At 29.6% G+C, this 26,177-nt stretch overlaps 1 protein-coding gene across 2 annotated transcripts in view; it reads right to left on the reverse strand.

The window, feature by feature from the left end:
- Positions 1-4,919: 4,919 nt before the first annotated feature.
- The window catches only part of Sema2b (Semaphorin 2b), a 192,112-nt gene continuing 170,854 nt past the window's right edge, over positions 4,920-26,177 (reverse strand). For both annotated transcript variants that reach the window (XM_065513665.1, XM_065513664.1), the window contains exons 12-15: positions 14,499-14,651; positions 13,443-13,551; positions 5,270-5,348; positions 4,920-5,004 (exon numbers count right to left, since the gene is read on the reverse strand). In XM_065513665.1, the coding sequence (XP_065369737.1) occupies positions 5,277-5,348; positions 13,443-13,551; positions 14,499-14,651 (334 nt within the window). In that variant the 3' untranslated portion in view covers positions 4,920-5,004; positions 5,270-5,276. The remainder of the gene's footprint in view (positions 5,005-5,269; positions 5,349-13,442; positions 13,552-14,498; positions 14,652-26,177) is intronic.

Genomic DNA, 26,177 nt, shown 5'->3' on the forward strand with positions numbered 1-26,177 from the left:
AACTATTTTTTTTGTTAAAATTTCTGGAAAACACAGGCAGTCATAGTCGTGGTGTCTTGCTTAGATCTATGCTATTTTTGGTCGGATTTTCAATGTAATTTCTCCTTAGTATATCAGATATATATATCAAGGCAGCGTTATAATTACAAGTTCAGCAGAAAATAATATAGATATATCTCTTAAACTACTGGTGTGTATGCCCATATTATTAAAGATGATTAATTTTTTAAGTAATTTTAAGTAAATTATTGTAGGGAAATGTAAGAAAGAGGACAAACTCACTGTTGTTTGGAAGATAGAAATTAAAACCACTGTGTGCCGTTTTGTATTTATCAGATTTTTTATATGAATTTGTATGAAAAACAAGTTTTAGCTAATAATCCTTTAAAAAATTAGACACATTGAGACTCTTTACAACCATAGAAGAGGATACAATCAATGTCTATTATTTTTTAAGAATTTAAAAACAGTCGGTTTTTGAAATGAATAACTTTGAACACCAATAATTGACCTTTGAACTATTGAATCATATTTATATCCTTTCAAATTCAATCAAATTTGAAGTTGTACATTATTCAGTTTTAAGGTTATGGATAACGAATTTTGTAATGTTTTGAATTTCAGGAGAGCCAAAAAACTGTTTTTATCGCGTATTACTTGGTATTCTACAATATTTTAAAAGCACCTACTGAATCTATAGTTTTTAAAATTTTGCATTATTGTAGATAGAGATAGAGGATTTTGCTTTTCAAAACTATTCAATGTGTATGTATGAAATGATTAAATATAGGGTTTTAAATTAAATTTGCATTTTAATAAAAATTATTAATTATTTTGATTTCATTATGCCATCTGTAATTTTTTGATGTGTAAAACTGGGACGACCTAGAAATTACATTTAGGTTGAGTAATTTTTTTTAAATCACACAAAAAATTAGATAATTATAATAACATTTTGAATGAATAATTATTTATGAGAAATGCGTAGTGAAATACTTTTTAACAGTTCTGAAGATATAGAAAAGTAATTTTCACCTGACCAGAACATTCGACATCAAAATTCATTAGAACGTTTTTCTTACAAGTATTCGAGAACGATTATCGTAAACGAAGTGAATGATGCCTGTCGCTCGGTTTGTGGTAGCAAAATCTTTATTCTGGAAGGTTCGAGAACGATAACAGAAACAATTACTTATGACTACCGTTAGAGATTTGTTTACTTATTAATCTTTGTTTGAGAATTTTTCGCTTTTGCGAAGCTTAATAAATTTTTGTTTCATCCAATTTCATCACGATATTTATTATTAGTACTTACAGTACTTGAACTAATAGTTACATCGATCTTGATGAAAATAGAAATTAATGTCACGATATTTTTTATTTTTCATTTATTCAAGATGTTTCAAAATTCCCTGGTTTCTTTCCAAAGGGTTGCAGACCTCTCCCTTTTGTTCCACATCTTTCTTTAGATTCTTTTGCTTTTCACTTGTACTTGCAGCTTTTGTTGCTTTTTCACTTCCTGTTGCAATCTCTCATTTTCCAAAAGTTTCCTGATTGGATTCACATACAAAACCAGTGTCCGAATTACAAGTTTTAGAGTTTCACAAGGACCCAGAATTTATGCACATTTGTTTGTCTGCGATGTATGTCGATGTGTTACAAATAGATAAAATAAATATATCAACCATCTTTTTTGATGGAGAGTATAAAAATCATTCAGTTTTGTAAAGGGAATAGCTTCTCTCCCATACAAACCTTGTCAAAGGTTAGCTTAAATTTTTTCTGGGTACGCACTGATAGATATCTACTTGTTGAAATTACGGGCATTAGAGGATGTCGTTTTCCCCAAATATTATTTCCGAATCAAATATTTTGTACTAAAAATTAGCAAAATCGGTTCAATCTAAACCTAGGGGAGACCTAGGAAGCTGAAATAGTTATTGTTCCAAAAAATTAACAAAATCGGCTGAACCTGTAAAAGGTTTTGAGTCAAAATATATTGACAATTTTGTTTGGACTTAGCACTATACATTAGGGTGGCCCTTAATTAACGAAAGTTGGATTTTGGTCATTCTCACCACCCAGTTTGGTGAACATTAATAAAAAATGATTTTAGGTAAATCGGTTGGGGTTAAGACGTGCCGCAAGCCCTCTGAAGTTTTGAGATGCATTTACAAGGGGAAAAAATGAATTTTTTTCAGTTTTTGTAAAAATTTTGCCATTAAAAAATTACTTTTGCAATTTAGTTTAAAAGATTAGAAATGTGTCCGTAATTGTCGTTCTAATGCAGGGAAAGGCAAAACATGGGCGCCGCGTTTTTCATTTACTCTTCTCTTACGTACGTGTGCACACGTATTGTAGAGAAATAAACAACTTTTAATCTGTCTAGCTTGAGAACTCAAACAAGCAGGTTGTGTATTGTTTTTTTATGGCACAATTTAAGAATCAGCGTTGCCAGTGAAAAAAAAAATGTCCCAACTTTTGAAGATGTATGATGAACAATATGAGATTTTACATTTTTAATTGGGGAAAAGAGACGAAAGTTTACTGGCAACACCGATTCGAGGTGAGAGCGGAGAGAGTGTATAACTAATACAGTCGTAAAATGCAATAGTATAGGTTGCCTTTCCCTGTTCTAATGAGACATAAAAAACAGAAATTGGACAAAAAATGTTAAAGTTATTAAAAATTCGCCAGGCCATTATCGTGTCTCAGGCAACTAGAAGAAGAAATGTAGGAACAAAATTAACACATTTAGATAAATATTAAAATAAAAGCTCATTTTGACTTAAAATATATCCATATTTACTTGTGTATGAGTTTTTGTCTTCGTAGGATACCGTTAACCTATTCGCAGGTGTGAACAAAAAAATAAAATTTTTTTAAAGGCAGTTTCAAAACTCCATTTTCAAATTTTTAAAAATTTTGTTAAACAAATTTCAGAATTTTTTTATCAGCTCATTGGATTTATTGAGAACATAATAGGGAATAAAAATATGAAAAAATTATGAAAATATCTCTCATAGTTGTGAAATTTTCGAGAAAAACCAATTATTTGGAAATTTTTTTGGCGAATGAGCTCTATTTCCTTACTGTTATAAATTTTAAGTAAAACCTATTCAGAATATTATAGTCCAGATAATTCTAAACATACTCTGAAAGTTTTGCTAAAATTGGAAAACCTTAAATCGTGAAGGTCAAAGGTCAGATTTTTCAATATTTTGAATTTCTAATTTAAAGAGCGAAATGTTGTACATTTTTGGGCCGATTTTGATGAAACTTAACAAGTATATAACACACAGCCTAGTATTTACAAAAACAACAGAAAAATTAAAATTAACCCTATATAGCACTTGGGGTTAAAATTAACCCAAACTTCTAAAACCATAAACAAAATTATGATCTTAACCCCAACCGATTTACCTAAAATTTTTTCAGGATGTTCATCAAACTGGGTGGTGAGAATGGCCAAAAACCAACTTTCGTTTATTAAGGGACGCCCTACTATACATTTCGATTCTTCTAACATTTAAAACCATGAATCTAGCAAGGTAATATTTTCTAGTAAAAGAAAATAAAAAAATTAATAAATCACTTGAAGTTTTTATAAAAAATGCACAATAATCGGTGGCATAAAAGTCGGCTTGGTGGTAGCTAAGATTCACTTCTAACTTGCTTTCTATTGACTTTACTTTTCTTAACTTAATAAAACAATCTCTTGACTCCAGAAATCAACCGTTGATTGATATTAAGCGACAATATTTATGTGGATCAAAAAAAAATTTTATAAACATTATAGTATTGCCTCTATCCTTATAACAATGGTAAACAGTGTAGAATAATAATATCTTAATTTTTTTTGCTTTTCTTTAAATTATATTATAATATAAAATAAAATATAATTCAATTCAAAATTATTATATATAAAAAAAATATTTTTTTTTTAAAATATCATGTTCTTCATATTTCTCTTAAATCCAGTTGTTTTTAACTTTTTCTCTTTAACAATAAAACACTGAAACAATGGATAGTAAACAAAAATCAAATTCTTATACTTAAAAAAATTTGCAAAATTGAATAAAAAGAAAACTTAACTTATTTAAATACTGAATATATAAAATCATAAATGTAGCTTTTTTATCTCTTTCATATAATGGTAGGTGGTTTATGTAATTTTGAATAAATATTTTTTTGCTCTATTTTTACAAGGTTTTTAATTTTTATTATTATTCTGTTTTTGTGTGTAAATGATTTTTGTTTTTACATTTGTTTGTTTAATTATAAAACTATACCTTGTTGTTGCTGTTTTTATGTATGATCTGTATTTGTTTTTCTGTTTAAAACCATTGTATTTCTGTTTTATTTTTATGTATTCTTGTTTTTTTTTATTTGTTTGTATTAAAATTTGCTTCTTTTAAAATCCATTTTATGTTCATTTTTAGCATTTATTTTTGTTTCTTTTGTTTTGTTTTATTTTTATTTTTCACTTTAATGTCTGTGGCAGGATTTTTTCATTCATTTAGTAACTTTTCTGTAACTTGTAGTTTGTGGGTGTGTATTTAACAGTTTCTCTTTTCGTTTTCAACCATTTTTGCTGTGTATGTGTTTGTTGTTTTTGTGTTGCCAAAATCCATAAGAAATGTAACGAAAAACCTTAACCTGTTATTTTTGTAGATTAAAAAAAAAAATTGTTGTGTTTTTTCTTTACTTTTCGTAGTTTCATGTATTTTGCAAATTTTGTTTAAAAATCCTTGTAGTAGTTTTTTTTTTCATTCACTTGTTTTTGTTCATGTTGTTTTTTTGTTGCTGCTACTGTTGCTGCTGTGGTTTGTCGTTAGAGTTGTGTTTAACCAAAATTTGAGAGTATTAATTTTTGTGTTTTTTTTTATATTTTTGCAAAATATTATTTCAACCAAAGTCAAAAAAAAAATTTAAATAATGATATTGGAAATATTGTCCTTTAAAAGCTTAAAAATGTCAGTCTTTAGTAAATGTTTTGTTTGTCTGTAAAGAAAGGGAAAATAAATAAGAAATTTATATTAAAAAATGTTTATAAATGATTAAAAATTGTGTTTTTTTTAATAACTTTTCTTAAGGATATTTTCGTAAATATTCATTTTCTCAAGGTGGAACTGATAAATTTTGACAGCTGCTGTCATAACATAAAACGTTGTTAAACAAAATAATATTCTCAATACTCATAGTATTGAGTTGCATTTAAATATTATTAGTTTTTTCAAATAAAATAATTATTACAATTTTTACTTACCATGTGGTCAGACTATGTTATCATTACTATAGACATCATTTATATGCTTTCCAGTTGTTTTTTCTTTCATACCACATTGCTGAAATTAGAAAAAGGATTTAGTTTATTAATAAATCTTTACTTTAAATACAGAATTAAATAAATAAAGCCATATTTTAGGCAAAAATCATATTAAAATTGCAATTTATTTTTGAGTATAATTTTGCTAATTTCATAGCCACATGGGATACTCCTCAAGGAGGTGTTTTATCACCACTTCTATGGATTCTGGCCATAAATTGCCTGCTCAGGAAATTGGATCTCATGGGTTATAAGACTGTCGCCTGTGCGAATGACGTTGCAGTGACAGTCTCTGGAATCCACTTAGGCACGAATCACTATGGTTGGAAAATGCACTAGCTTGTACGGAAAGTTAGCTTGTACTGTTCACAAGAATGTAAAAGATTCCTCATTTCTCGCTACACCGATTAAATAGTGTTGAAATAATCCTAAGAATTTGGCCCAAAAGTTGAATTTTATATCAAAAAAGAGGCGTTTTTTGGATGGACTTGCTACCCTCGGTATCAAAAATTTTCAAATTGGTATTTATTTAGAATATTTAATGTAAAGTTAGCTTTTCGAAAAGTATAAATTCCTAATACATCTTCTTAGAAATTTTTTAGATAAATTAAAAAGAAAAAAAGTAATTTTTTCCCAAAAACGAAAAATCTCCTTTTTTAAGATTTATAAATTCAAATCATAGAACTTTGAAGTCAGTCACGATTTATAAACAACTCTTTTTATACCCTTCGCCATGAGTCATAAGTTTGTCATTCCGTTTGTAATTTCTACATTTTTCATTTGCGACCCCACAAAGTATACATATTCTGGATCGTTATAGATAGCGAAGAAGCCTTGTCCGTCTGTATGTTGAAATCAACTTTCCGTAGCCCCTAAATAACTTGATTCATACATCAATATGTCTGGAATTCTTCCGGCTCGGTTGATAATTAAAATCGAAAAAATCGGTCCAAAAATGGCTGAAATATAAGGAAAGAACCGGGAAACCTAGACGTTTGGCCTATTTTTGATCTATATCTGGATTACTAAGTCATTAATATAGACAATATGGATATATAATGATAGATATTTTAAAGTCCATTACAACGATGTATATATATAAAGCTGTAGTAAGTTGGACCTACAATGGGTCAAAATCGGGAAAAATATTTTTTAACCCGATTTTTTTTTCATAAAAAATTTTTTTTGTCATAATTTATTTTTCAAAAAAAAAAATTTAAAAAATTTAAAAAAAAATTGGAAAAAACTTTTTAAAAAAAAAATTAAAAAACAATTTCGAAAAAAAAAAATTTAAAAAAAATATTTTATAAAACTTTTTTATAAAAAAATTTTAATTTTCTTTACCTAAAAATATTTAAAAAAAAAATATTTTTAACTATAATTTGGTGAAGGGTATCTAAGATTCGGCACAGCCGAATATAGCTCTCTTACTTGTTCTGTTTAACATATACAATTGTTGTCAGTCCAATAAAATAAAATTAGGAAATATTTGGATCCGCTATTATTAAAAAAATGGGTAAAAATTTTTAAAATTTAATTTTAAAATAAGAATATCTTCTAACCTATAATAGATAACTGATATCTTTTTATAGTGATCACTGAGGAGATTCTTTTTGTGTAATTTTTTGGAAATCGGAACCCAAACGAAGAAATAGTATCATTTTAAAAATTTAACATACCCGAGGTGTCCTACTTTGGGGACCCGTGGCCGCACATCTAGTGGGCTCATGATGTTAACACTCAAAACTTCAACTCTACAGAACTTCTTCTTTGCGCATGTAAAATTCCATTCAAATCGGACGTTACAGATTTAATAATCGAAAGTATCGGAATAATCTTATAGATGATATTGATAAGATTATTCCGATTATACTGCCGCTTAGTGGTATTTAAAAAAAGAGGGAAATAAATCTGTAACTTCTAAAGCCTTAGTTCGATTTGAGTGAAATTTTACATGCATCTCCATGTTCTTCCTATCAAGGAACATCTAACTAATGTAACTAATGGATGGACCTACGGCCAGTTCTAGGAAACGAGATCATGTTGGCGCAGGTGTATATTTTCAGGAATTTGGAATAAGGTTATATTTTAGAATTCCAAATGAATTTAGCATTATTCAAGCAGAAATATTGGGTACTAAAAGGGTGGCTAACTAGCTCAGTTATAACAGGCAGGGATATTCGTATATATAAGCAATAAAATCTCTGACAGGGGTGTACACAACATCCAGGAATGCGGGGCATCCTTAAATAGGATCACGAGAATTTCAACAGTCGTACTTATATTGTTACGTGGAAATGGAGATATTACGGGCAAATGCGCTACTGAAGTTTTGGCGAAAAAAGGCGCCTGACGGAGACATAGACTTCCCATGTGGGATTCCGTTATCTAATTGCAAGCTACAAATTAGTAACTTTTACTGTGAGCTCGCTCAGATAAGATGGGGTGTGAACATATGTGACAATATATCTTCTTGGCTTCACACGCTCTCAATTAAGTAATATAGAGGCGGTAATAACCGGACACTGCATATTTGGCAACCATGCGAGTAGACTTGGCCTACCATATAACGAATTCTGCGGAAATTGTCAAAATGAAGAGGACAGAGCTGTAAATGAATCATTAATTTTTGAATTAATTCGCGAATCATTCACACAAAAAAATTAATTAAATGAAATTTGAGAAAAAAATGAATTGCAATTTGTTTCCAATTCAAATGAATTCAAACAGCAATTTTGGCATTTCTTCTTTTTCCACAAATTAAGTGTGTGCGGTTGTCCAGGACAAGGCTTTTCAATTTTTGTACTGAATGTTCTCATTTTGGTAGGAGAAATTTAAATTTTTCTTTCCCCTTTGATTGATTGGAACTAACTTTTGATTTCATTCATTTGAATTGCAACTCATTGTTCTAATTCATTTGAATTAATTCAAAATCAATTCAATTCAAACGAATTGGAAATGAATTGCAATTCGCTTTGACAAATTCATTGGAATTAGAAACGAATTCTACAAATTCATTTCAATTGGAAACGAAATGCAATTTTTACAAATTAATTGGAAATGAATTGAAATTCATTTCGTTTGAATTGATTCAAATTTCATTCAATTCTTTTTTGTTGTGAAATGAATTAATACAAAATTTATCTAATTCGTAACAAATTAAAATAAAAAAAAAAAAGATTCATTTACAGCTCTTGTCATTGTATGACATTAGGAGAAATAGTCTTTCTGAGCTTTCGGATATGACGTTAGAGTACATCAATGCCTTTATTAGGAATAAACATTGTTTAATCAAGCCAGACACGGGAATCTGCAAGGAGTGACCTAGTATCCCTCAATTGAGTGGTGCATAATTTTCTCATCATTTCTTTTCTTCTAATCACCTTCCTCTTTACTTCTTCTAATCCTTTACTCTATCTGGCTTTCCCCTTCTCTTTTTATTTCTATCTGGCTCTCTTTTATCTGTATTTTCAAATAACACAAAGGGACCTATTGTTTGGACACAAGTGAGCTGCTCTCTTTCCTATCTCTATCATGCAACTGCCTGTTAACCTAACCTAAGACTAAATTTCCAACAACTATTTTCAAAAATAAAATTATTACATTTATATTGTACTGGAGTAGGATATCATATATATCCTATACCTTTAAAACATCTCTATAGAAAATAATACATCAAAAATTAATAAATATTACTATATTTATTAAAAAAAAGTTTTCTTCTTCCAAATTTCTTATGCAGCAACAAATTTCAATCACATTAAGGTCATATAAATCATTTGGCTAATAAACCATGGCACATTTACGTCTAGAATTTCCACTAGCAATCTTTATTAAATTAGCCCAAAAACACACAAAAAATACATGAAAAGTTAAGGAAACCTTAAAATAAATTTTAATTGCTTCAAACATAAATCATATTTTACAACCCCCCTAAACGAATATGGCGCACAGGAAAGAAAAATATTGAAATAAAAATAGCAACAAATCTTAATAAGGAAAACTCAACAGAGCAAAGCAACATATTGAATTTAAATCAAAAATTATATACACTGGCATATAAATATCTAAATACATACAAATGGCCAATGTAAAGACAAGCTAACAATAGAACCCAGAAGTTCTGGTGACTGTGATATGTAATTAGAATGCATTGGATCATAATATGATTTCATTGGGTCAATTTATGACATTGGGTCATATTATGATCGCTATATGATTATCATAATATGATTATTTCAACACATATCTAGTATGACAAAGATATTACTACTATATTTGATCATCATATGATATTTTTTGATACTAATAATGTTCATAATATGTAGTTCAACAACCATAAATATGTTTGCCACAACCATGTTTTCTCTGCTTTCAGGTATGGTCACAATTCCATCTGCTGGGAGCACAGCTACCATAAAGTTCAAATATTTTACAACTACAATAAAATTTTATATTGGTAACACTTGTTAAACCCAGCGACAAGGATGATGATTTTATTTGTGGCTGTCATTGAGTGTAGATGTTTTTTATTTTTTTTTAATTAATCGCTAAAATACAATTTTATTTCTTGTACGTCTTCAGTTCAGTTTTAATATTTAGAAATTGCTCTTGTTACTCATAAGATTTAGGTGGAATGAACTTTAATGAAAAAAAAAAACACAAGAAACACACCAAAATTAAAACTGAACTGAACAAGAAGCAACAGAAATTAATTAAAAACAATTAGAAACGTTTAATTTCATGGACATAAAATATTTTCACGTTCGTTGCTGTTATTTTACAAAGTTGCCAACAATTAACAACAATCTAGACACACATTCACCCAAAAAAAAAACACATTTCAAACCCATCAATTTATAATTAAAAGTAGGGGTTGATAATTTTGCCTGTTCTGTTTAAAATGTGTTTAAAATCGCATTAATAAATGTGTGTCTGTTTGTGTTTAAATGTTTTTAATGGTGGATTAATGAATTATTTGCTGGCAGAGGAACGGACCATTTAAAGATAATTATTTTTGAGGCTAGCACATGAAAGTGTAATAAATTATAAGTTATATTTCAAGGGGAAGTTATATATGAAACAATTTCGTTACAAAAAGAACAATTTATATTTCCTAAAGTCAGGTTAACATTTACATATATATGGGGGCCCAGCAGAAACTTTCATTATCAAGTAATGAGTTAAAATGCTATATTCTGGAACTATACTACTTACACAATAGGATTTTAACTCATTATTTTAACAATGTGATGTCATTAAAGTCAAGTTCTTACCAAAATAGCTTCTAATGTTATTACCGAGGATTTTCGGGGGGGTTTTCAGTCCTTAACACAAGATCACATACGATCATAACTTCTTTGGAAGTGGAGTTTATCAAATTTAAAAAAAGTGTTTTTAAATAAAAACTCGAGGTATCGCACAAAAAAAACTTCACAAAACTTCCCATAGAACTGACGTGAATAACCTAGCAGAATTTAATGCAGACGTTTAAGACGTTTATCTATTAAAAGCCAAAATTTTATTGACATCTTTCCCAGTAATTTTCACCAATGTCTTACTGCTTAGCTGACTCCATTTTATATATTTTTCAAGTTGACACGTATGTGCTCTTGGTAAGAAGTCAAATGGTTACTTTGTACATCCCAGGTAATCTATCTTTAACTCTTTCAGCCACGTATTTTTACTTTAAACAAGGTTATAAAAAGTAAGAAAATATTAATCAAAACATGAAAAAAACCACCTCATTCTAAGGTTTTTTGTGGAGTGAAGTGGTTAGTTTACTAACCACCGTGAGTTTTACAATATTTCCAAATTAATGCATTTATTTGATGCAAAGTTTTGCAAGAAAGTTTTACAATAAACTATATTTTAAAAACTATAGAAAATGTGGTTAGTAAACTGTCCAGCTAACGGCAAAGAGTCTTAAGTCAGTTGTCACTTTAGTGCCTTTAAGTACTCTAAAGAGTAGTCAATTTAAACAGTTTTTACTGCATTGTAATGTAGTTTTTGCAATATATGTAAGATTAGTTGACTTTCACATAAATTTATTCAAAGTATTGGCCATTGTTAGCTATGACTTTTTCCCATCTTTCTGGAAATAAATGGATTCCGAGCCAAAATAACTGCTCATCCTTTGAAGCCTATAGTGAACCAAACCAATATCGCTTACTCTGTTTCAAAGTGAAGCATATCCAACAGAGAGCATTCTACTTCGATTGAAACAAATAGTAGTCGGACGGGACAAGGTCTGGACTATAAGGCGGATGGGGCAAAACTTTCTAACAACTTTTTTCTAAATTTCTCTCTCTTCTCGAATATTCTCTTAATGGAATATTACAGTTTCATGTCTTCGCTTCAAACGAATCATTTGAGCTCGGTACAGGTTCCCTGTGATAGCCTGGTCAGAGTTTAGCAGCTCAAATTATATGAGCCAGTTTAACTCCCCTCAAATACAGAGAATTACCTTAGCGCCATGGATATTTGGCTTTGGTATCGATTCGGCGAGAGCGTTCTACAACAATTAATAGTCGGACGAGGCAATGTCTGGACTATAATGTGGGTATGACAAAACCTTACATCCACTTTTTTTCTTAATAAAGTGGACGAGCGTATTCATGAGGGAATATTACGGTTTCATGTCTGTCCACATTTTCTGGGCGTTTTTCGGCCAATTCTTTCTTCAACCGCATCATTTGCGTTTGGTACAGGTTCCCTGTGATGGTCTGGATAGATTTCAGCAGCTCATAATATATTGGACCCCTTTGGACCCACCAACTACAGAGGATTACCTTAGCGCCTTGGATATTTGGCTTTAGACATGCAAAAGCGTCTTTCAGGGTCTCTCGGTTTCAATTCGTTTGCTTCCGATTTCCCTGATTTTGGTTGAATCCTGCTGCTAGCAAACGTTTTTAAAGTACTGCTTGAGTAACTATCAATGATCTTGCAAGCTTTTATTTAGTTTGACAACAATCTTCATGTAGTAATGCCTTTAATTCTTGGTCTTCAAACATTTTTGGCTGGCAGCATTTCAGATATGCAAAATCGTCTTTCAAGGTCAGTCGGCTTCAATTGTATGATACCCAATTTCCTTGGTATTGGATGATTCCTGCTAATTGGATGAATAGCTTTCATTAATTTTGCAAGCCCTTTTTGAGTTTCACAATAATCTCCATGGAGTAATGCCGCAAATTTTTGGTCATTTGAGTTTTTGGCTGGCCTGGGCTATCTTTGTCTTCCGTATCAAAATCACCACTTCAGAACCAAACAAACCATCAATCGCACTTTGAAACTGATAGAACACATTCACCAGAAGCTTTGGTGAGTCATACACCCATTAGAATGTTTTATTTCTGGTACTGGTAGCTAGCAGTACAACATCGTAGAAATTTAAAAGCATTAATAAAAATAAACAAATTTTGTTTAGAATTCCATTGAATTAAAAATTAACAGGCAACCGTCTTCCGCCTGTGTATATTGAAATCCAGTTGGAATAATATATCTGTTTAGCGCCAAATTTCGTTTGGAATACTTTGAATTAAAGATTGGATGTATGAAGTTCTAAGACAATCAAACCTTATCCGTCCATCAGTCCATTTAAAGGACGATAGTGACTAAACTAATGTATTTAGAAAGATAAAAATCTGGGTAAGATTGTATTATTCCTAGGAATGTGTAATAAATATTATCTTCTAAGAGAATTCATATGTATATATTTACACAGCATACACCAAAATAAGCACCAGAGCCCATAAAATTCAAGCACTTGAATATTTTGTTGGAGTTTGACTTGAATGCAAATGTAATTATGTTTAAATTTGAAAAATATTTGAAAAAATTAAATATTTTTCAAACAAAAAACATATGGCTTGAATTTATGTATCCTTTTTACTATAGAAATAAAGTGTAATACAAGTGTAATTACATTGCTTGAAAGGCTTGAATTGCACCTGCTTTCAACTTGAATTCCTGTCAAGTTGCTTATTGGGACAATATTATTTATCTTCTCAAACTGTTCACTCCTCACAAAACTTTTTAATTTTAATTTCCCCTGAAAACTTACTTTAAATATTTGTATTTTATTTATTTTGAATGCTTTAAAAATTTCACTTACCTCTTGTTTGGCTTGCCATTGCTTCATGGCTGATTTATATTTTTCAAATTCATTACACCAATGTGAGTAAATTTTCTGATAATCGTTTTTCTTCGATGGTGGTGTACATCTGTAATTAAAAATCAGTACAGCAAATAAGAAAATGGTTACAGGTAAAGCATGTAAATACAAATATATGAACATTATATACTGGCATGCATGAGTTTATAACAAAATGTGTGAAAGAAATATTTAACCATAAATAAACTTTACAGAAATACAATATTTGTTCAGCCACAGAGAGAACAAACTAATAGTATAGTAAAACGTTATATTTTACAAAAGTTGCAGATTTCTTTATATAATATATTTTTATATATTTTTTAGTTCAACAAAAATCTTGTATTTTATTTTAAAATTCAGCAAACTTTAGTTTATTACTTTAAACTTTGAACTATTAATTTACTCTGTTCTGTAGAATATCTCTACTGCATGTTTGTTCTCTAGTGTTACCTGCTACACATGATAAACGTTCGTTAAACGAAAAAGTAAATTAACAACACAATATGAGAAAACGAAATTGAAAAAACGGAAATTAAATAAACGGAAGGAAAGGCGTTCATAATTGCTGTCAACATAAAAAGGAAATCGATAAAAATATCAACACACATCCATACAAGCAATCATATACATAAAACAAAATTAAAACTGAAAACCAGCCAGGGCAGCAAATAAAGTAAATATTAAAAAAAATTAAATATATTTTTTTTATTTAATAACGAAATAAAATATAAAAATAAACAAAAGTTTTAAGACATATTTAAAAGATACGTGTTAAAGCATAAGATTTTTTTTTACCCCATAAAACAAAAAAAAAATAATTACAAACGAAATCATTAATATTTCTTGTTACAATAGAGAAATATACGCAGAGAAAGAAACATTTAAGCGGATTTTCTTGTTTAATAATTTTCTCTTTTAAAGCACATTCTTAAGGCTCTGCTTTCATATTACCTTTTAAAATCAATATTGAAAAGAAATGTTTTTTTAATTATTGAAAAGAAAAACGTATCTTACCTGTGGGCATCCACATTTACACTGTAACTGCACAGCAGCGTACCATCGAGATAACTGTCGTAACGTCCACCATCGCCTTCATTAATTGAGATAATAACGAGACCACCCTCTGATGTTTCAATGTATTTTGAGGGCGTATAGCCAATTTCATAACTAAAATGAGAAAAACAATTAAATTTGTTAAAAAAATATTTTTCATTTATTATTAATTTAAAGGAGAATTATGTAAGATTTTGTTAGATTCTAATTGACTGAAAATAATGTTCTGTGTCAATTCAGTCCGTCCATCTCTCTGTCTGTCCGAGGTTGAAGTATATTTTTAAATTCATTTATTTTAACTGCAAGTATAAAAACCTTTAAAATTCATGATATATTCCAGCTATCCTACACGCAGAGAAAAAATATAATTGTCCATGTTTACTACTGTAACCATTTAAATAGTGTTACAATATTTTTAACAATATTATAGTCACAGTAACTATTTACATGATTGTGGTAACCATAATATGGTTAATTTATGATTAATATGATTGTATCAACCATATATGGTTACAGTAAACAAACATATGTTTGTGGCAACCAAATTTATGATGAATAATTTTATCTGTTCTCAGATTATGACAAGCCTTAAGCCGAGAGCAACATAATATGATAAGTCCTACATCATATGAATGGTTGTCACAAACATATATTTGTTTACTGTAACCATATATATGGTTGATACTATCATTAGAATCGTAAATTAACCATATTATGGTTACCACAATCATGTAAATGGTTACTGATATAGTTAAAAAACTTGTAACAATATAGAAATGTAACAGTAACCATGCCCAACTATATTTTTTCTCTGCGTGTATACAACAGCTTACATTACACTATACTACAAAATCAAATTTTTTCCAAAATTACAAGGTCCGACCAATAAATTTTCATAGAGGAGACAAAAAAGAAAAGACAGGTGTATCGGCGTTTTGAAAGTTTACATCTGAATTTCATTTGAGGGGGGGTTAAAGTTTCCCAATATTATCCGTGACATTTTACTATAAGTCCCTGAATATACCAAAACGGAAAATTTAAACAGAAAGTCAGAAATAAGACACAACAAAAGAGAGCTTATGCTTAATTTCGTATTTATTAAGAATTTGGTTAGGAAGTCTTCATTAATTACATTTTCTTTAGCTCTAGGTAATTCCACTTCATTACCATACCATGTCCAGCATATTTCATCTATAAGCGTTCTTCAATAGGTGCGCATGTCTGATGAAATTTTTGACCAAAATTCAATAAAAATTCATTTTTTAAATTCCTATATGGATTACTTTGAGCACTAGTTGTCAACAGAATCTGATGAGCAATGTAGACAATTTCATCTGATCTTAATCGGTTTCGATGTACGATAGATGGTTTGAGCTGTTCTGAAGTGGTAATTTTGATACGAAACAAATATCGCCCATGCCAATTAAAAAAGTTTGAAGACCAAGAATTGGAGACATTACTACACGAAAATTGTTTTCAAACTCAACAAGAGCTTCCAAATTCATTAAGACCTACTCAATCAGTAATTTCAAACATCCTCGAGCAGCAGGATTCATCAAAAACCAGGGAAATTGGATACTATACGAATTGAAGCCGAGAGACCTTGAATGACGATTTTTTATATCGGACATGATACTTTAACGCTAAAAAAGAAAATCAGTTTGGCAACGAATCATTACTTGCGATGAAAAATGGAACCATTACGATAACCCGAAGCGTAACAGATCGTATGTGAAGTCCAGCCAACTAACCGAATCGACACCAAAGCGAAATATCCACTCCCAATAAGCATTTTTGCTGGAATTCAAGTTCCAAGCAAGTGTAATTCAACCCTTGAATTATTGTCAAGCAATTGAATTACAGTTGTATTACACTTTATTTCAATAGTTCTCTATAGTAAAAAGGATACATAAATTCAAGCCATATGTTTTTTGTTGGAATTTATTTAATTTTTTAAATATTTTTCAAGTTTAAAACATAATTACATTTGCATTCAAGTCAAATTCCAACAAAATCTTCATGAGCTAGAATTTTTGAGGCTTTGGTTCTTATTAGGTTTGTAGTTGGACAAAGATCGCCCAGGCCTGCCAAAAAAGACTGAAGACCAATAATAGAAGGCATTATTCCATGAAGATTGTTGTCAAACTGAACAAGAGCTTGCAAAATCATTGGATGCTGTTCAAGCAGTAATTTCAAAACGTTTGCCAGAAGCAGGGAAATTGGGTACCATACGAAGTGAAGCCGAATGACATTGAAAGTCGATTTTGTATGTCTGAAAAGTTGGTAATCCTTTGTATTTGGCGCGACCAAAATGGTCCTTCCTCTTATGAGCTGCTGAAATTTGGCCAAACCATCATAGGGAACCTGTATCTAACACAACTAATTCGTTGGGAGCAATCATTGGCGAAAAATGTCCAGAATATTTTGCCAGATATGAAACCGTAATATTTCATCATGATAACGCTAGGTCACATGCTGCAATACCTGTTAAAAATTATTTATAATGAATTGGTTGGGAAGTTTTATCTCATCTGCTTTATAGTCCAAATCGTGCCCGTCCGACTACTATTTGTTTCGATCGATGGAAAACACTACCTTTTGGATATTATTCACCTTAAGACAGAGTTTTCATTATTGATTTGATTCTTTCTTGCCCTAAAAACATGAGCAGTTATTTTGGACAATGGCCACTACTTTGAATAAATTTATATTGTACAAATGATTCAAAATGAAAATAGATTCATGATCTGTTCCAGCCCCCATATAGCTTAAATGTGTTGATCTTCCTCTTTTCTGGTAAGGGTTATTATTACTCGGGATCATTATAGATAGAACAATCGATATAGCCATGTCAATCTGCATATTGAAATCAACTTTCCGAAGCCCCATATAGCATACTGCCATTATTGATACATCAATATATCGCGTATAGTCCTGGTTCGGTTGCTATTTAAAATCGGGAAAATCGGTTCACAGATGGCTGAGATATAAGCATAGTACAATTATCCCGATCTTTTAACCTATATCTCGATTGCTTAGTCATATAAAGGCACAACAACGTATATAACGCCATAGAAATTCGGACAGGCAATGGGTCAAAGTCGGAAAAATCATTTTTTAAGGGACTTGTTTTTTACAAAACATCTTCTAACAAAAATTTTATATTCATTAAACTTTTTTTTACCAAATTTTTTCACCAACTATTTTTTTTTAATTTGTTACTCTTTATCATAAAGTATACTTTTCTGAAGGGTACATAAGATACATTAGAATATATTACTCATACTTGGTTTTACTATTTATACTAGCATTGGAAATTTTCTATACAAATAGTAGACAAAATATTGGAAAATTGTAAAACTAAATAGCACACAAACTAACAAATTGAATAATATTATTATAAACTTTTCAGAGTATCATATGGAAGGTCATACCAAATATTTCAAATGTGACATCTACAATGAATCTGCCATAATTTCTAATATTAATTTTTTTCATTCTTATGTTGTCTCTAGACAAATTACAACCAAATTATGTTCATGACTTGACAAAAATGTACATACTTAGGAAAGAAAATCCTATTATTATTTAATAAATAATAAATTTGAGCTTTGGCACAATGTACTAGAACAAATCAAAATTGCAAAAATATGAATAATAAATTGTTTTTTAAATACTTGACAACCAAGGGTGACATTTTGAGTAACTGTAACAAATTAATTTCTAATCTAAAGAAATTGAAACCACCCTAAAAATATACACACACTCTTCTTATCCCTTCACATATGCAAATATTTTATATTGTTTTGTTTTTTGACACTTGTTTATAAGTAGACATATACACAGAGATATGAACGTTTTAATAACAAAATAATAAATCCTTCAAAAATATATATTTTATTATTTTGTCATTGATATTAAATAAATACTTAAGATTTCGCAAACTCAGTCAAGTATATTAAAGAGATGCTTGTAATCAACCAATACCGCTCACCCCTAGTCTTTATAAACTGAAAATTTGTTTTGTTTTTTCTATTGATGTCTTCATTTTTCTGCAGTACTAGGTTTATAGCAGGGATGGAAAATACAAATTTTTATTCGTTATCAAAATAATATTCAAATTATACTTGTTTCAGCCTCAGGGTACTAAAATTTGGAGGAAAATCTTTTCGACTATTCGATTATTCGAAAATTATTATTCATCAAATAACTTTTTATTCTACATTGAAAAATGTTATTCATTCAAATAAATAACATATATTCTACTTGATTATTCGAATAATATTTATTCGAATGACTAACCTACTAATGATACTGCAAATTTTCCATCCCTGCTTAATAGGTTATGATACGAATTTGCCATAAAGTATGCTATTGATATGTATAACAACAAATACTTAATAACAACAAATTTTCTTTTTCTTTTAAGTATTTATTTTGCTTCAGCAAGTTAAGAGTGCATTTTAGTAGGTCAAGAACGAATTTTCTATACACTAATTATTTATTAAATACCCATTCATTATAAATGAATAGAAAATGAAGTGTACTTCTACTAGTGTTTAGGTTTTGCTAATTGAAATATTTGTTGTACAAATTGATTATGGAAATGTTTAAAGATTTTCAATTGGATGTTAATAAGAGTTTAGTGCTTCTTAGAAAAATCTTAAATAAAAACAATAAAATACTTAAAAAAAACACTTTAAAATGTTATCGGGAAATTGGAAAATTCTATCAAATATTTGTAGTATAGTTTTCATAAAAATGTAAATCCAATTCGCCCAGACCAGTCAAAAAAGACTGGTGAAGATCAAGAATTGAAGGCATTACTTCATGAAGATTATCATAAAACTCAACAAGAGCTTTCAAAATCATTGAGAGCTAATCAAACAGCAAATCATGCGAGCAGCATGATTTATCCAAACGCAGGGAAATTGGGTACCATACGAATTGAAGCCGAGAGACTATGAAAGACAATTTTAAATGTACGAAATAATGTTTTAATGCTTTAAAAGAATGGAAGAAAATCGTTTGGATCAATTATGGTTTTGCATGTCCGAAATGATGCTTGAAAGCTATAAAAGGAAATCATTTTTGCACGGAACCATTGCTGGTGATGAAAAGTGGCTCCATAATGATAACCTAAAGCGTAGGAGATCGAATATGAAGGCCGACCAATTAGCCGAATCGACACGAAAGCCAAATACCCATGGTTCTAAAGTAATTCTCTGTATTTGGTGGGAGCAATTGAGTCCTATCTATTATGAGCTGCAGAAATCTGACCAGACCATCACAAGGAACTTGTACCGAACGCAATTGATTCGTTTGAAGTGAGCATTGACCAAAAAAACGCCCAGAATATGCCGCCAGACATGAAGCCGTAATCTTCCATCATGACAAAACTCGGCTACATGTTGCAATACTTAACAGGTATTTAGAATGAAGTGGTTGGAAAGTTTTTAATTCAGATGTTGCCCCGTCAGACAACTATTTGTTTCGATCGAAGCAGTACGCTCTCTCTGGGATATTGGATGGCTGCAAAAGATAAGAAGTTTTTTTCGCTCGAGATCCATATGTTGCCAGGAAGATGGGAAAAGGTCATAGCTCGCAAAGGCCAATATTTTGAATAAATTTATATTGTACTAATGTTTCAAAATAGAAGCTAATAATTTTAAAAATTTCGCAATTTTAGGTCAAACATTTTGAAAAATTAAAATTAGTTCTTATTTTAACTTTTTTATATGAAAACTTTTCGGTTTTGGGGGGGGTCCGCGCCGGCAACCTGTACCATATAAATTTCATACTCGTAGTATGGACACCATTTAGGAGACAAGTTCTGGCAAAGTAAAGCACATTAAATCAAAGTGTAATTGCCATCAGGTGCTGAAATCTAGCGACTTTTTCTTTGCTTAGACGTTAAGGAGTAAATGAGCATTTATAGCTCTTTTGAATCAGGCACAAATACAGGAAAAGCGGTCCGCAAACTTATGTTTCTGCTGTTGTAAAAAATTCCAGTAAACAAATTGCGGCTACATCAATTAAAACAAAGAACATCTCATTAATAATCTAGAAAGGTAAACAGGAAGCTCAAAATATATGCCAAAGTTCTTCAGATATTCGACAATAACTATGTCATTGGTATGTGAGTTGTCACATCCTTAACGGTGGGATAATATCCCTTAGCATCCCAATTTCGTACAATGTTAACAAAATAACTCATGCAAAGTACTGAGTATCAAACTACTATATTTCTCCATATATTTATCATTAACTATTTACCTTATATGGGAGGAGACACGATCATTATTCAGCAATTTAAACGAAATTTAAAAGCTCTGCTAAAATAGTTTCCAAAACATTCCATAATGACAATTAGCTTTATATAAGAGGAGCTATTCTACTTGTAACAACATAACTCACGAAGATTTGTGAGTATCTCACTATAATAGCTCTACAGATATTCGATAATAAATATTTAATTAGAAAAGGAATGACCACGCCCACTGTTCCGATCTCCTTTATTTTGTTTGTAACAGCGGACACTTAAATTAAAGTTAGCTACACAAAGTTCAAGGAGTCTCGCAATTAAAGTTCTTCAGCCGTTGAAGTACAGGAAATTTTAGAACTTCCTGTACTTCCAATTGACTATGATTATATCTTCTTCACGTTAGAGTGGAGTGAAGTTAGGAAAGGATATAGTTTTTCATCAGAAATCGAGAGAACAGGTGCGTACTTCCAATTGACCATGATTATTCCTTCTTCACGTTAGAGTGGAGTGAAGTTAGGAAAGGATATAGTTTTTCATCTTAAATCGAGAGAACAGGGGTGGATGAAGATTCGATCAGGACATGGAATCTGCACAAACAAATGCTCAACCATTTAATGCATATTGTTGCCAATTGTCTACATTCCAGTTCCACTTAATTTTAGACAAACATAAGCATGATACTAATTCAGATTCTAATTCCGAAAAATCAAATGAAGTACGAAAAGTTTCAGTTAAAGAAATTCTAAATCAAACTAAAGCTAAAGGAAATATAATAAATAAAAATCAACTGAGAATTTGAAAAGAAAAAATCATGCATTTAAGGGTTAAAAATACTATATTAAAAATCTCAAACTTATCCCCATATTTTGTCAGCAGCACCAATTGTAGGGCATTCTTCACATATAAATGTTTTCAAAACGCAACCAAAAAAAAAAATAATAATATTGTAGTAATAAAAAGATTCCTTAGAGACAACAGATGTAACTTTATACATAAATTCTCAAAACTTGTAATGAAGTTATAACCAAATTTACGTCTTCTTTTACATTTTTTTTCTTTAGCTTCCCATTCACTAAATGAAAGCTTCTGTAAAATACGCATATTTCGGGTGACAATAATAAACATACAATACTTTTATAATGACAACAACGGAAATGTAACTGATGATGCTTTTTAGATTATTTTCATACCATTGAAAAAAGAAATATGAAGGAAAAATAAGCATCAACTGTGAATATAAGTAAATAAATTTTTTTATTTGAAAGCAAATTCAATTCAAATGTTATACAAAAAATCAAACAGGATGTTGAGAGTGAAAGAAGCACACAATGTCTTTGGAATTCTAAGGCAAAAGGAACGTTTTATTTGTTATTAAAGCGGTAAATTGACACTTTAAATTGTGTTTCAACATTTTATGCTTTTAAATTTTTGTTTTTCTTTAGACAGTTTTTGTGAGCTAGTCCTTTTTGTTGCCAGGTTGTACTTTTGATTTTCAGTTAAATGCTAAAATTTTTCTTATACATATATGTATATGTATTTATATTTGTATCTTGTATTTACCAGTAAATAAATAAATTTTGTATTTCTTTTTTCAATACAATTATTCTGATGTCTGCATATTAACAAATGTTTGTATTTACGTGTATTTTGTCAGAATTTTGCTTAAAGTATTTATGAATTTCTGTATGCAGGGATACTGCTGTAACTTCATATTGGTACTAAGATAGCATATCAAACTTTTCAATTTAAATTTTGTCTGTATTTTTTATTATGATTGTTATTGGTACGTAATATATGTATTTAGTATATTCTTACTGACAAGAACATTAAGGTGTCCCTTAGTTGGGTCTATTTCGATTATTGATGATCCGTCATCTCAAAATTAAATGCTGATTTTAGCCAAATCGTATAACACTTAGAGGTTTCGAGATTTTGGGTCAAATTAGCAATATTTTAAAAATCCAAATATTTATAATGGAATTAATTTATAACGGAATTCATTCAACCTTTGAATGCTCAAATTTTTGTTAATTACAATCTAATACAAATTGAATTGAAATACTTTTTCTTCTTTCAGTTTTGTTTAGCTTTTAATCATTTAAAAAGTCAATTGAAAATAGATCTGAATTCAAGAAAAATTAAATCATTCAATAAATTTTTAAATATATTTTGTAATGGTTTTGAATTCAAGAAAATTTTAATGATTCAATAAGAAAAAAATTCTACAAATAATGAAATGAGATCTTAATCTTCATGCAGTCATGCTTTCGAGAAGATTCCTATTTAAAATCAGCAAAATCGGTTAACAAATGGCTGAAATATAAGGAAAAAACCAGGACAACCTCGATTTTTGATCTGTATCTTGATAACTAAGTCATTAATATAGACCATATGGATATCTAATGATCAGGGAAACCAAAATATGCAAATGCATGTTTTTTCTGGTGAGTCTAATGAGCACATGGATAAGATATTTACACGTTTCAGAACTATTTAAGAATTTTGGCATCGATTTGTTAGTGCATATTTTACCCTTAAATTCATATTTTTGCATATATTTGTTTTAAGAGCATATTTATGTCATATTTTTGCGTTTTTTAGAGCATATTTTACTGTTTAATAGCATATTTTGACTTCATCAAAAACTAATTTTGTCTTACTTATTTTTCGCTGTAGTGTTACAGGTTTTTACTTCCTTTGTTTAAAATTCAAAATTGAAAAATAGATGGCTTTTCACCAAAAAAAATATTAAAAAACAAAAAAAAAAATTTTAAATTTAAAAAAAAACAATTCGACAATTTTTTTTCCAAAAACTGAAAAAAAACATTTTTTTGTTCACCTATTAAAATTTTTTATTTTGAAGTATAATTTGGTGAAAGGTATATAAGATTCGGCACAGCCGAATATAGCTCTCTTACTTGTTTTAAAATAAAATAAGCACTATTTTAATAATAGCGCCATCTAAATATCAAATTTTAGTTCTAATTCAAACTAATCCATTCTAAGTGTTAAAGAAATATTGTCTTTTAAATTTGCTCCTATAACAGCAGTTGATGTCGAAAGAAAATGTTCTATGTATAAGAATGTTTTCAGATCCAATAGACAACGATTTTTATTTGAAAATTTAAGTCAATATTTTGTAATTTATTGCAATAATAACCTTAATTGAAGAAGTGACTTTATATTTATATGAAATATCATCAAAAAATACCTCTCGAGGCATTTTCATAGCTTAAGTTCCTATAGTTTTTATGTTGTATTTTTTTGTTATAGTTCATGTTATTTTTGTTTCCCAGCAAAAATTTTGTGAATTTTTGTAATGACAACTAGTTATTTCATGCATTCTTTTGTAAGGAGTGGTGGTTACCCAGCACATTATTTTATTTCTAGAATAAGTACTTATTTTTATACAGGCTGGTAATGAACTTTTGCATTTAGCACAGCTATCTAGTGTGTTTGACTGGAAAACGAGAGGTTAGTGGTTCGCCACCTGTCAAAGCCATTGACAGGTGGCGAATGTTGATGTTAAAACTATTGTTAACTTCCAATAAAATAACTCGTACATGAGGCAGTGAGTTAGCAGCTTGACTATCAAACACAAGCAAATAATGTGACTGTTCGATTCCCACACAAGGCAATATTTTTTGTGTTTTTTTTTAGCTACATATTCTTGTTGTGAATTTACTACTTATTTCTGAACTGATTGTAAGTACATTTGTAAGCTTGACCCCTGATTTTTTTAAAAATCTCGAACAACGGTAAGTAGTGTTTCAGTCAAATAATAATTAGTTATCGCTTTGCTCCAATTATACTTGCTGGCTTACTAGGTAAGTAAAGTTTTTGCTGGGTTTATTAAAAAATGATGTAAAAGTTTGTTTTTTTAAGAGCATATTTTTTAAATTTTAAGAGCATATTTTAAAGTTTTTACTGCATATTTAAAGCGCTTAAAACGCTTTTTTTAGAGCATATTTCTGGTTTCCCTGCTAATGATAAATATTTCAAAGACCTTTGCAACGACGTATAAGTTGGACCTACAATGGGTCAAATTCGGAAAAAATATTTTTTAACCAGAATTTTTTTTACCAAAAAAAAAATTTAAAAAACAAAATAAAAAATTTTAAAATTTTAAAAAAATAAATTTTAAAATAACAATTCGAAAAATTTTTTTTACAAAAAATTAAAAAAATCAACTTTGGAAAAAAAATAAATTTTGTTTACCTAAAAATATTTAAAATTTGTATTTTGAAGTATAATTTGGTGAAGCGTATATAAGATTCGGCACAGCCGAATATAGCTCTCTAACTTGTTTCAATAGTTACGGTACGATAGAGTAGATTTTAGTAAACCAATTTCATCTATTTAATATTGTTACGAAATTATATTTGAATTCAAATATAACGGTTTCTAACGGCTGGTTTCATCGTATTTCACAACATTTCTATTTCTGGAGGCTTCTAATTGCGGACAATGTTGTTTACATTCCGCTGTTAACATAGCTGTGGAACATATAAAAACCTTTGAGTTGATCAGTGTAGAAGTAGAATCTACTGGAAGGCAGATGGCGCTGTGTATAAATATTTGCAGTGCTGTAGTTCGTTAGTTCAGTTTATCATAGGCGCTGCTAGAGTTAACATCAACTGCTTTATTTTACATTATAAAGTGTAATTTACGTGTGTGTATTACTATGAATTTTAAACGTCTATTTGCAAATTTGAATAAACAAAGAGTTGCTAAAATTTTTAAACTACTAAACTGCTTTTATTTGCATTCAGACTGTTTTTAAAATGTGAAAACGTAATAATATTTTAAATCATTGTTAATGTGGAGGTCTAAATTTACTATATTGAACAGATTTGACACCAGACATAAAAGGGTTAGAAATTCGAACTTACAAAATCGTAAATTAAAACTGAATTTCTTCGAAATCCGTGTTTTTCCTACAACTTTTAAAATTTGCAGTTTTATTCCCCATTTAGGAAATAATTTTGGATTTTTTTAAATTTCGTCAGAAACAATTTTGAAAATGTAAAATTTGGTAAAATGTTTAGAACTTATGAGAACGAGAAATCTAAAAAATCCAATATAAGGCCAACCCTAATGCACATATTTAAAATACTTTACTGGATTTTAACATTTATCTGTTTCACCGACCGTCTGTTTCTACATTTATTTTAGGGTTCAAATTTGTTTGTAATTTGATTGTCTTTAATATCATCTTCAACTGTTAATATCAGTATTATGTGTCAAGGTTTTTTATTTGATTTCTCTTGAATGAAATTATCTGTATTTATATAAATATTTAAGATAAAAAGGTTATATACATTTAAATTTTTGCCTTAGGAAGCGGTGTCTGAAGCGGATTGGTGAAACTTAAA

This window comes from Calliphora vicina, chromosome 5 (assembly GCF_958450345.1).
Source record: "Calliphora vicina chromosome 5, idCalVici1.1, whole genome shotgun sequence".
NCBI classification, from domain to species: domain Eukaryota; kingdom Metazoa; phylum Arthropoda; class Insecta; order Diptera; family Calliphoridae; genus Calliphora; species Calliphora vicina.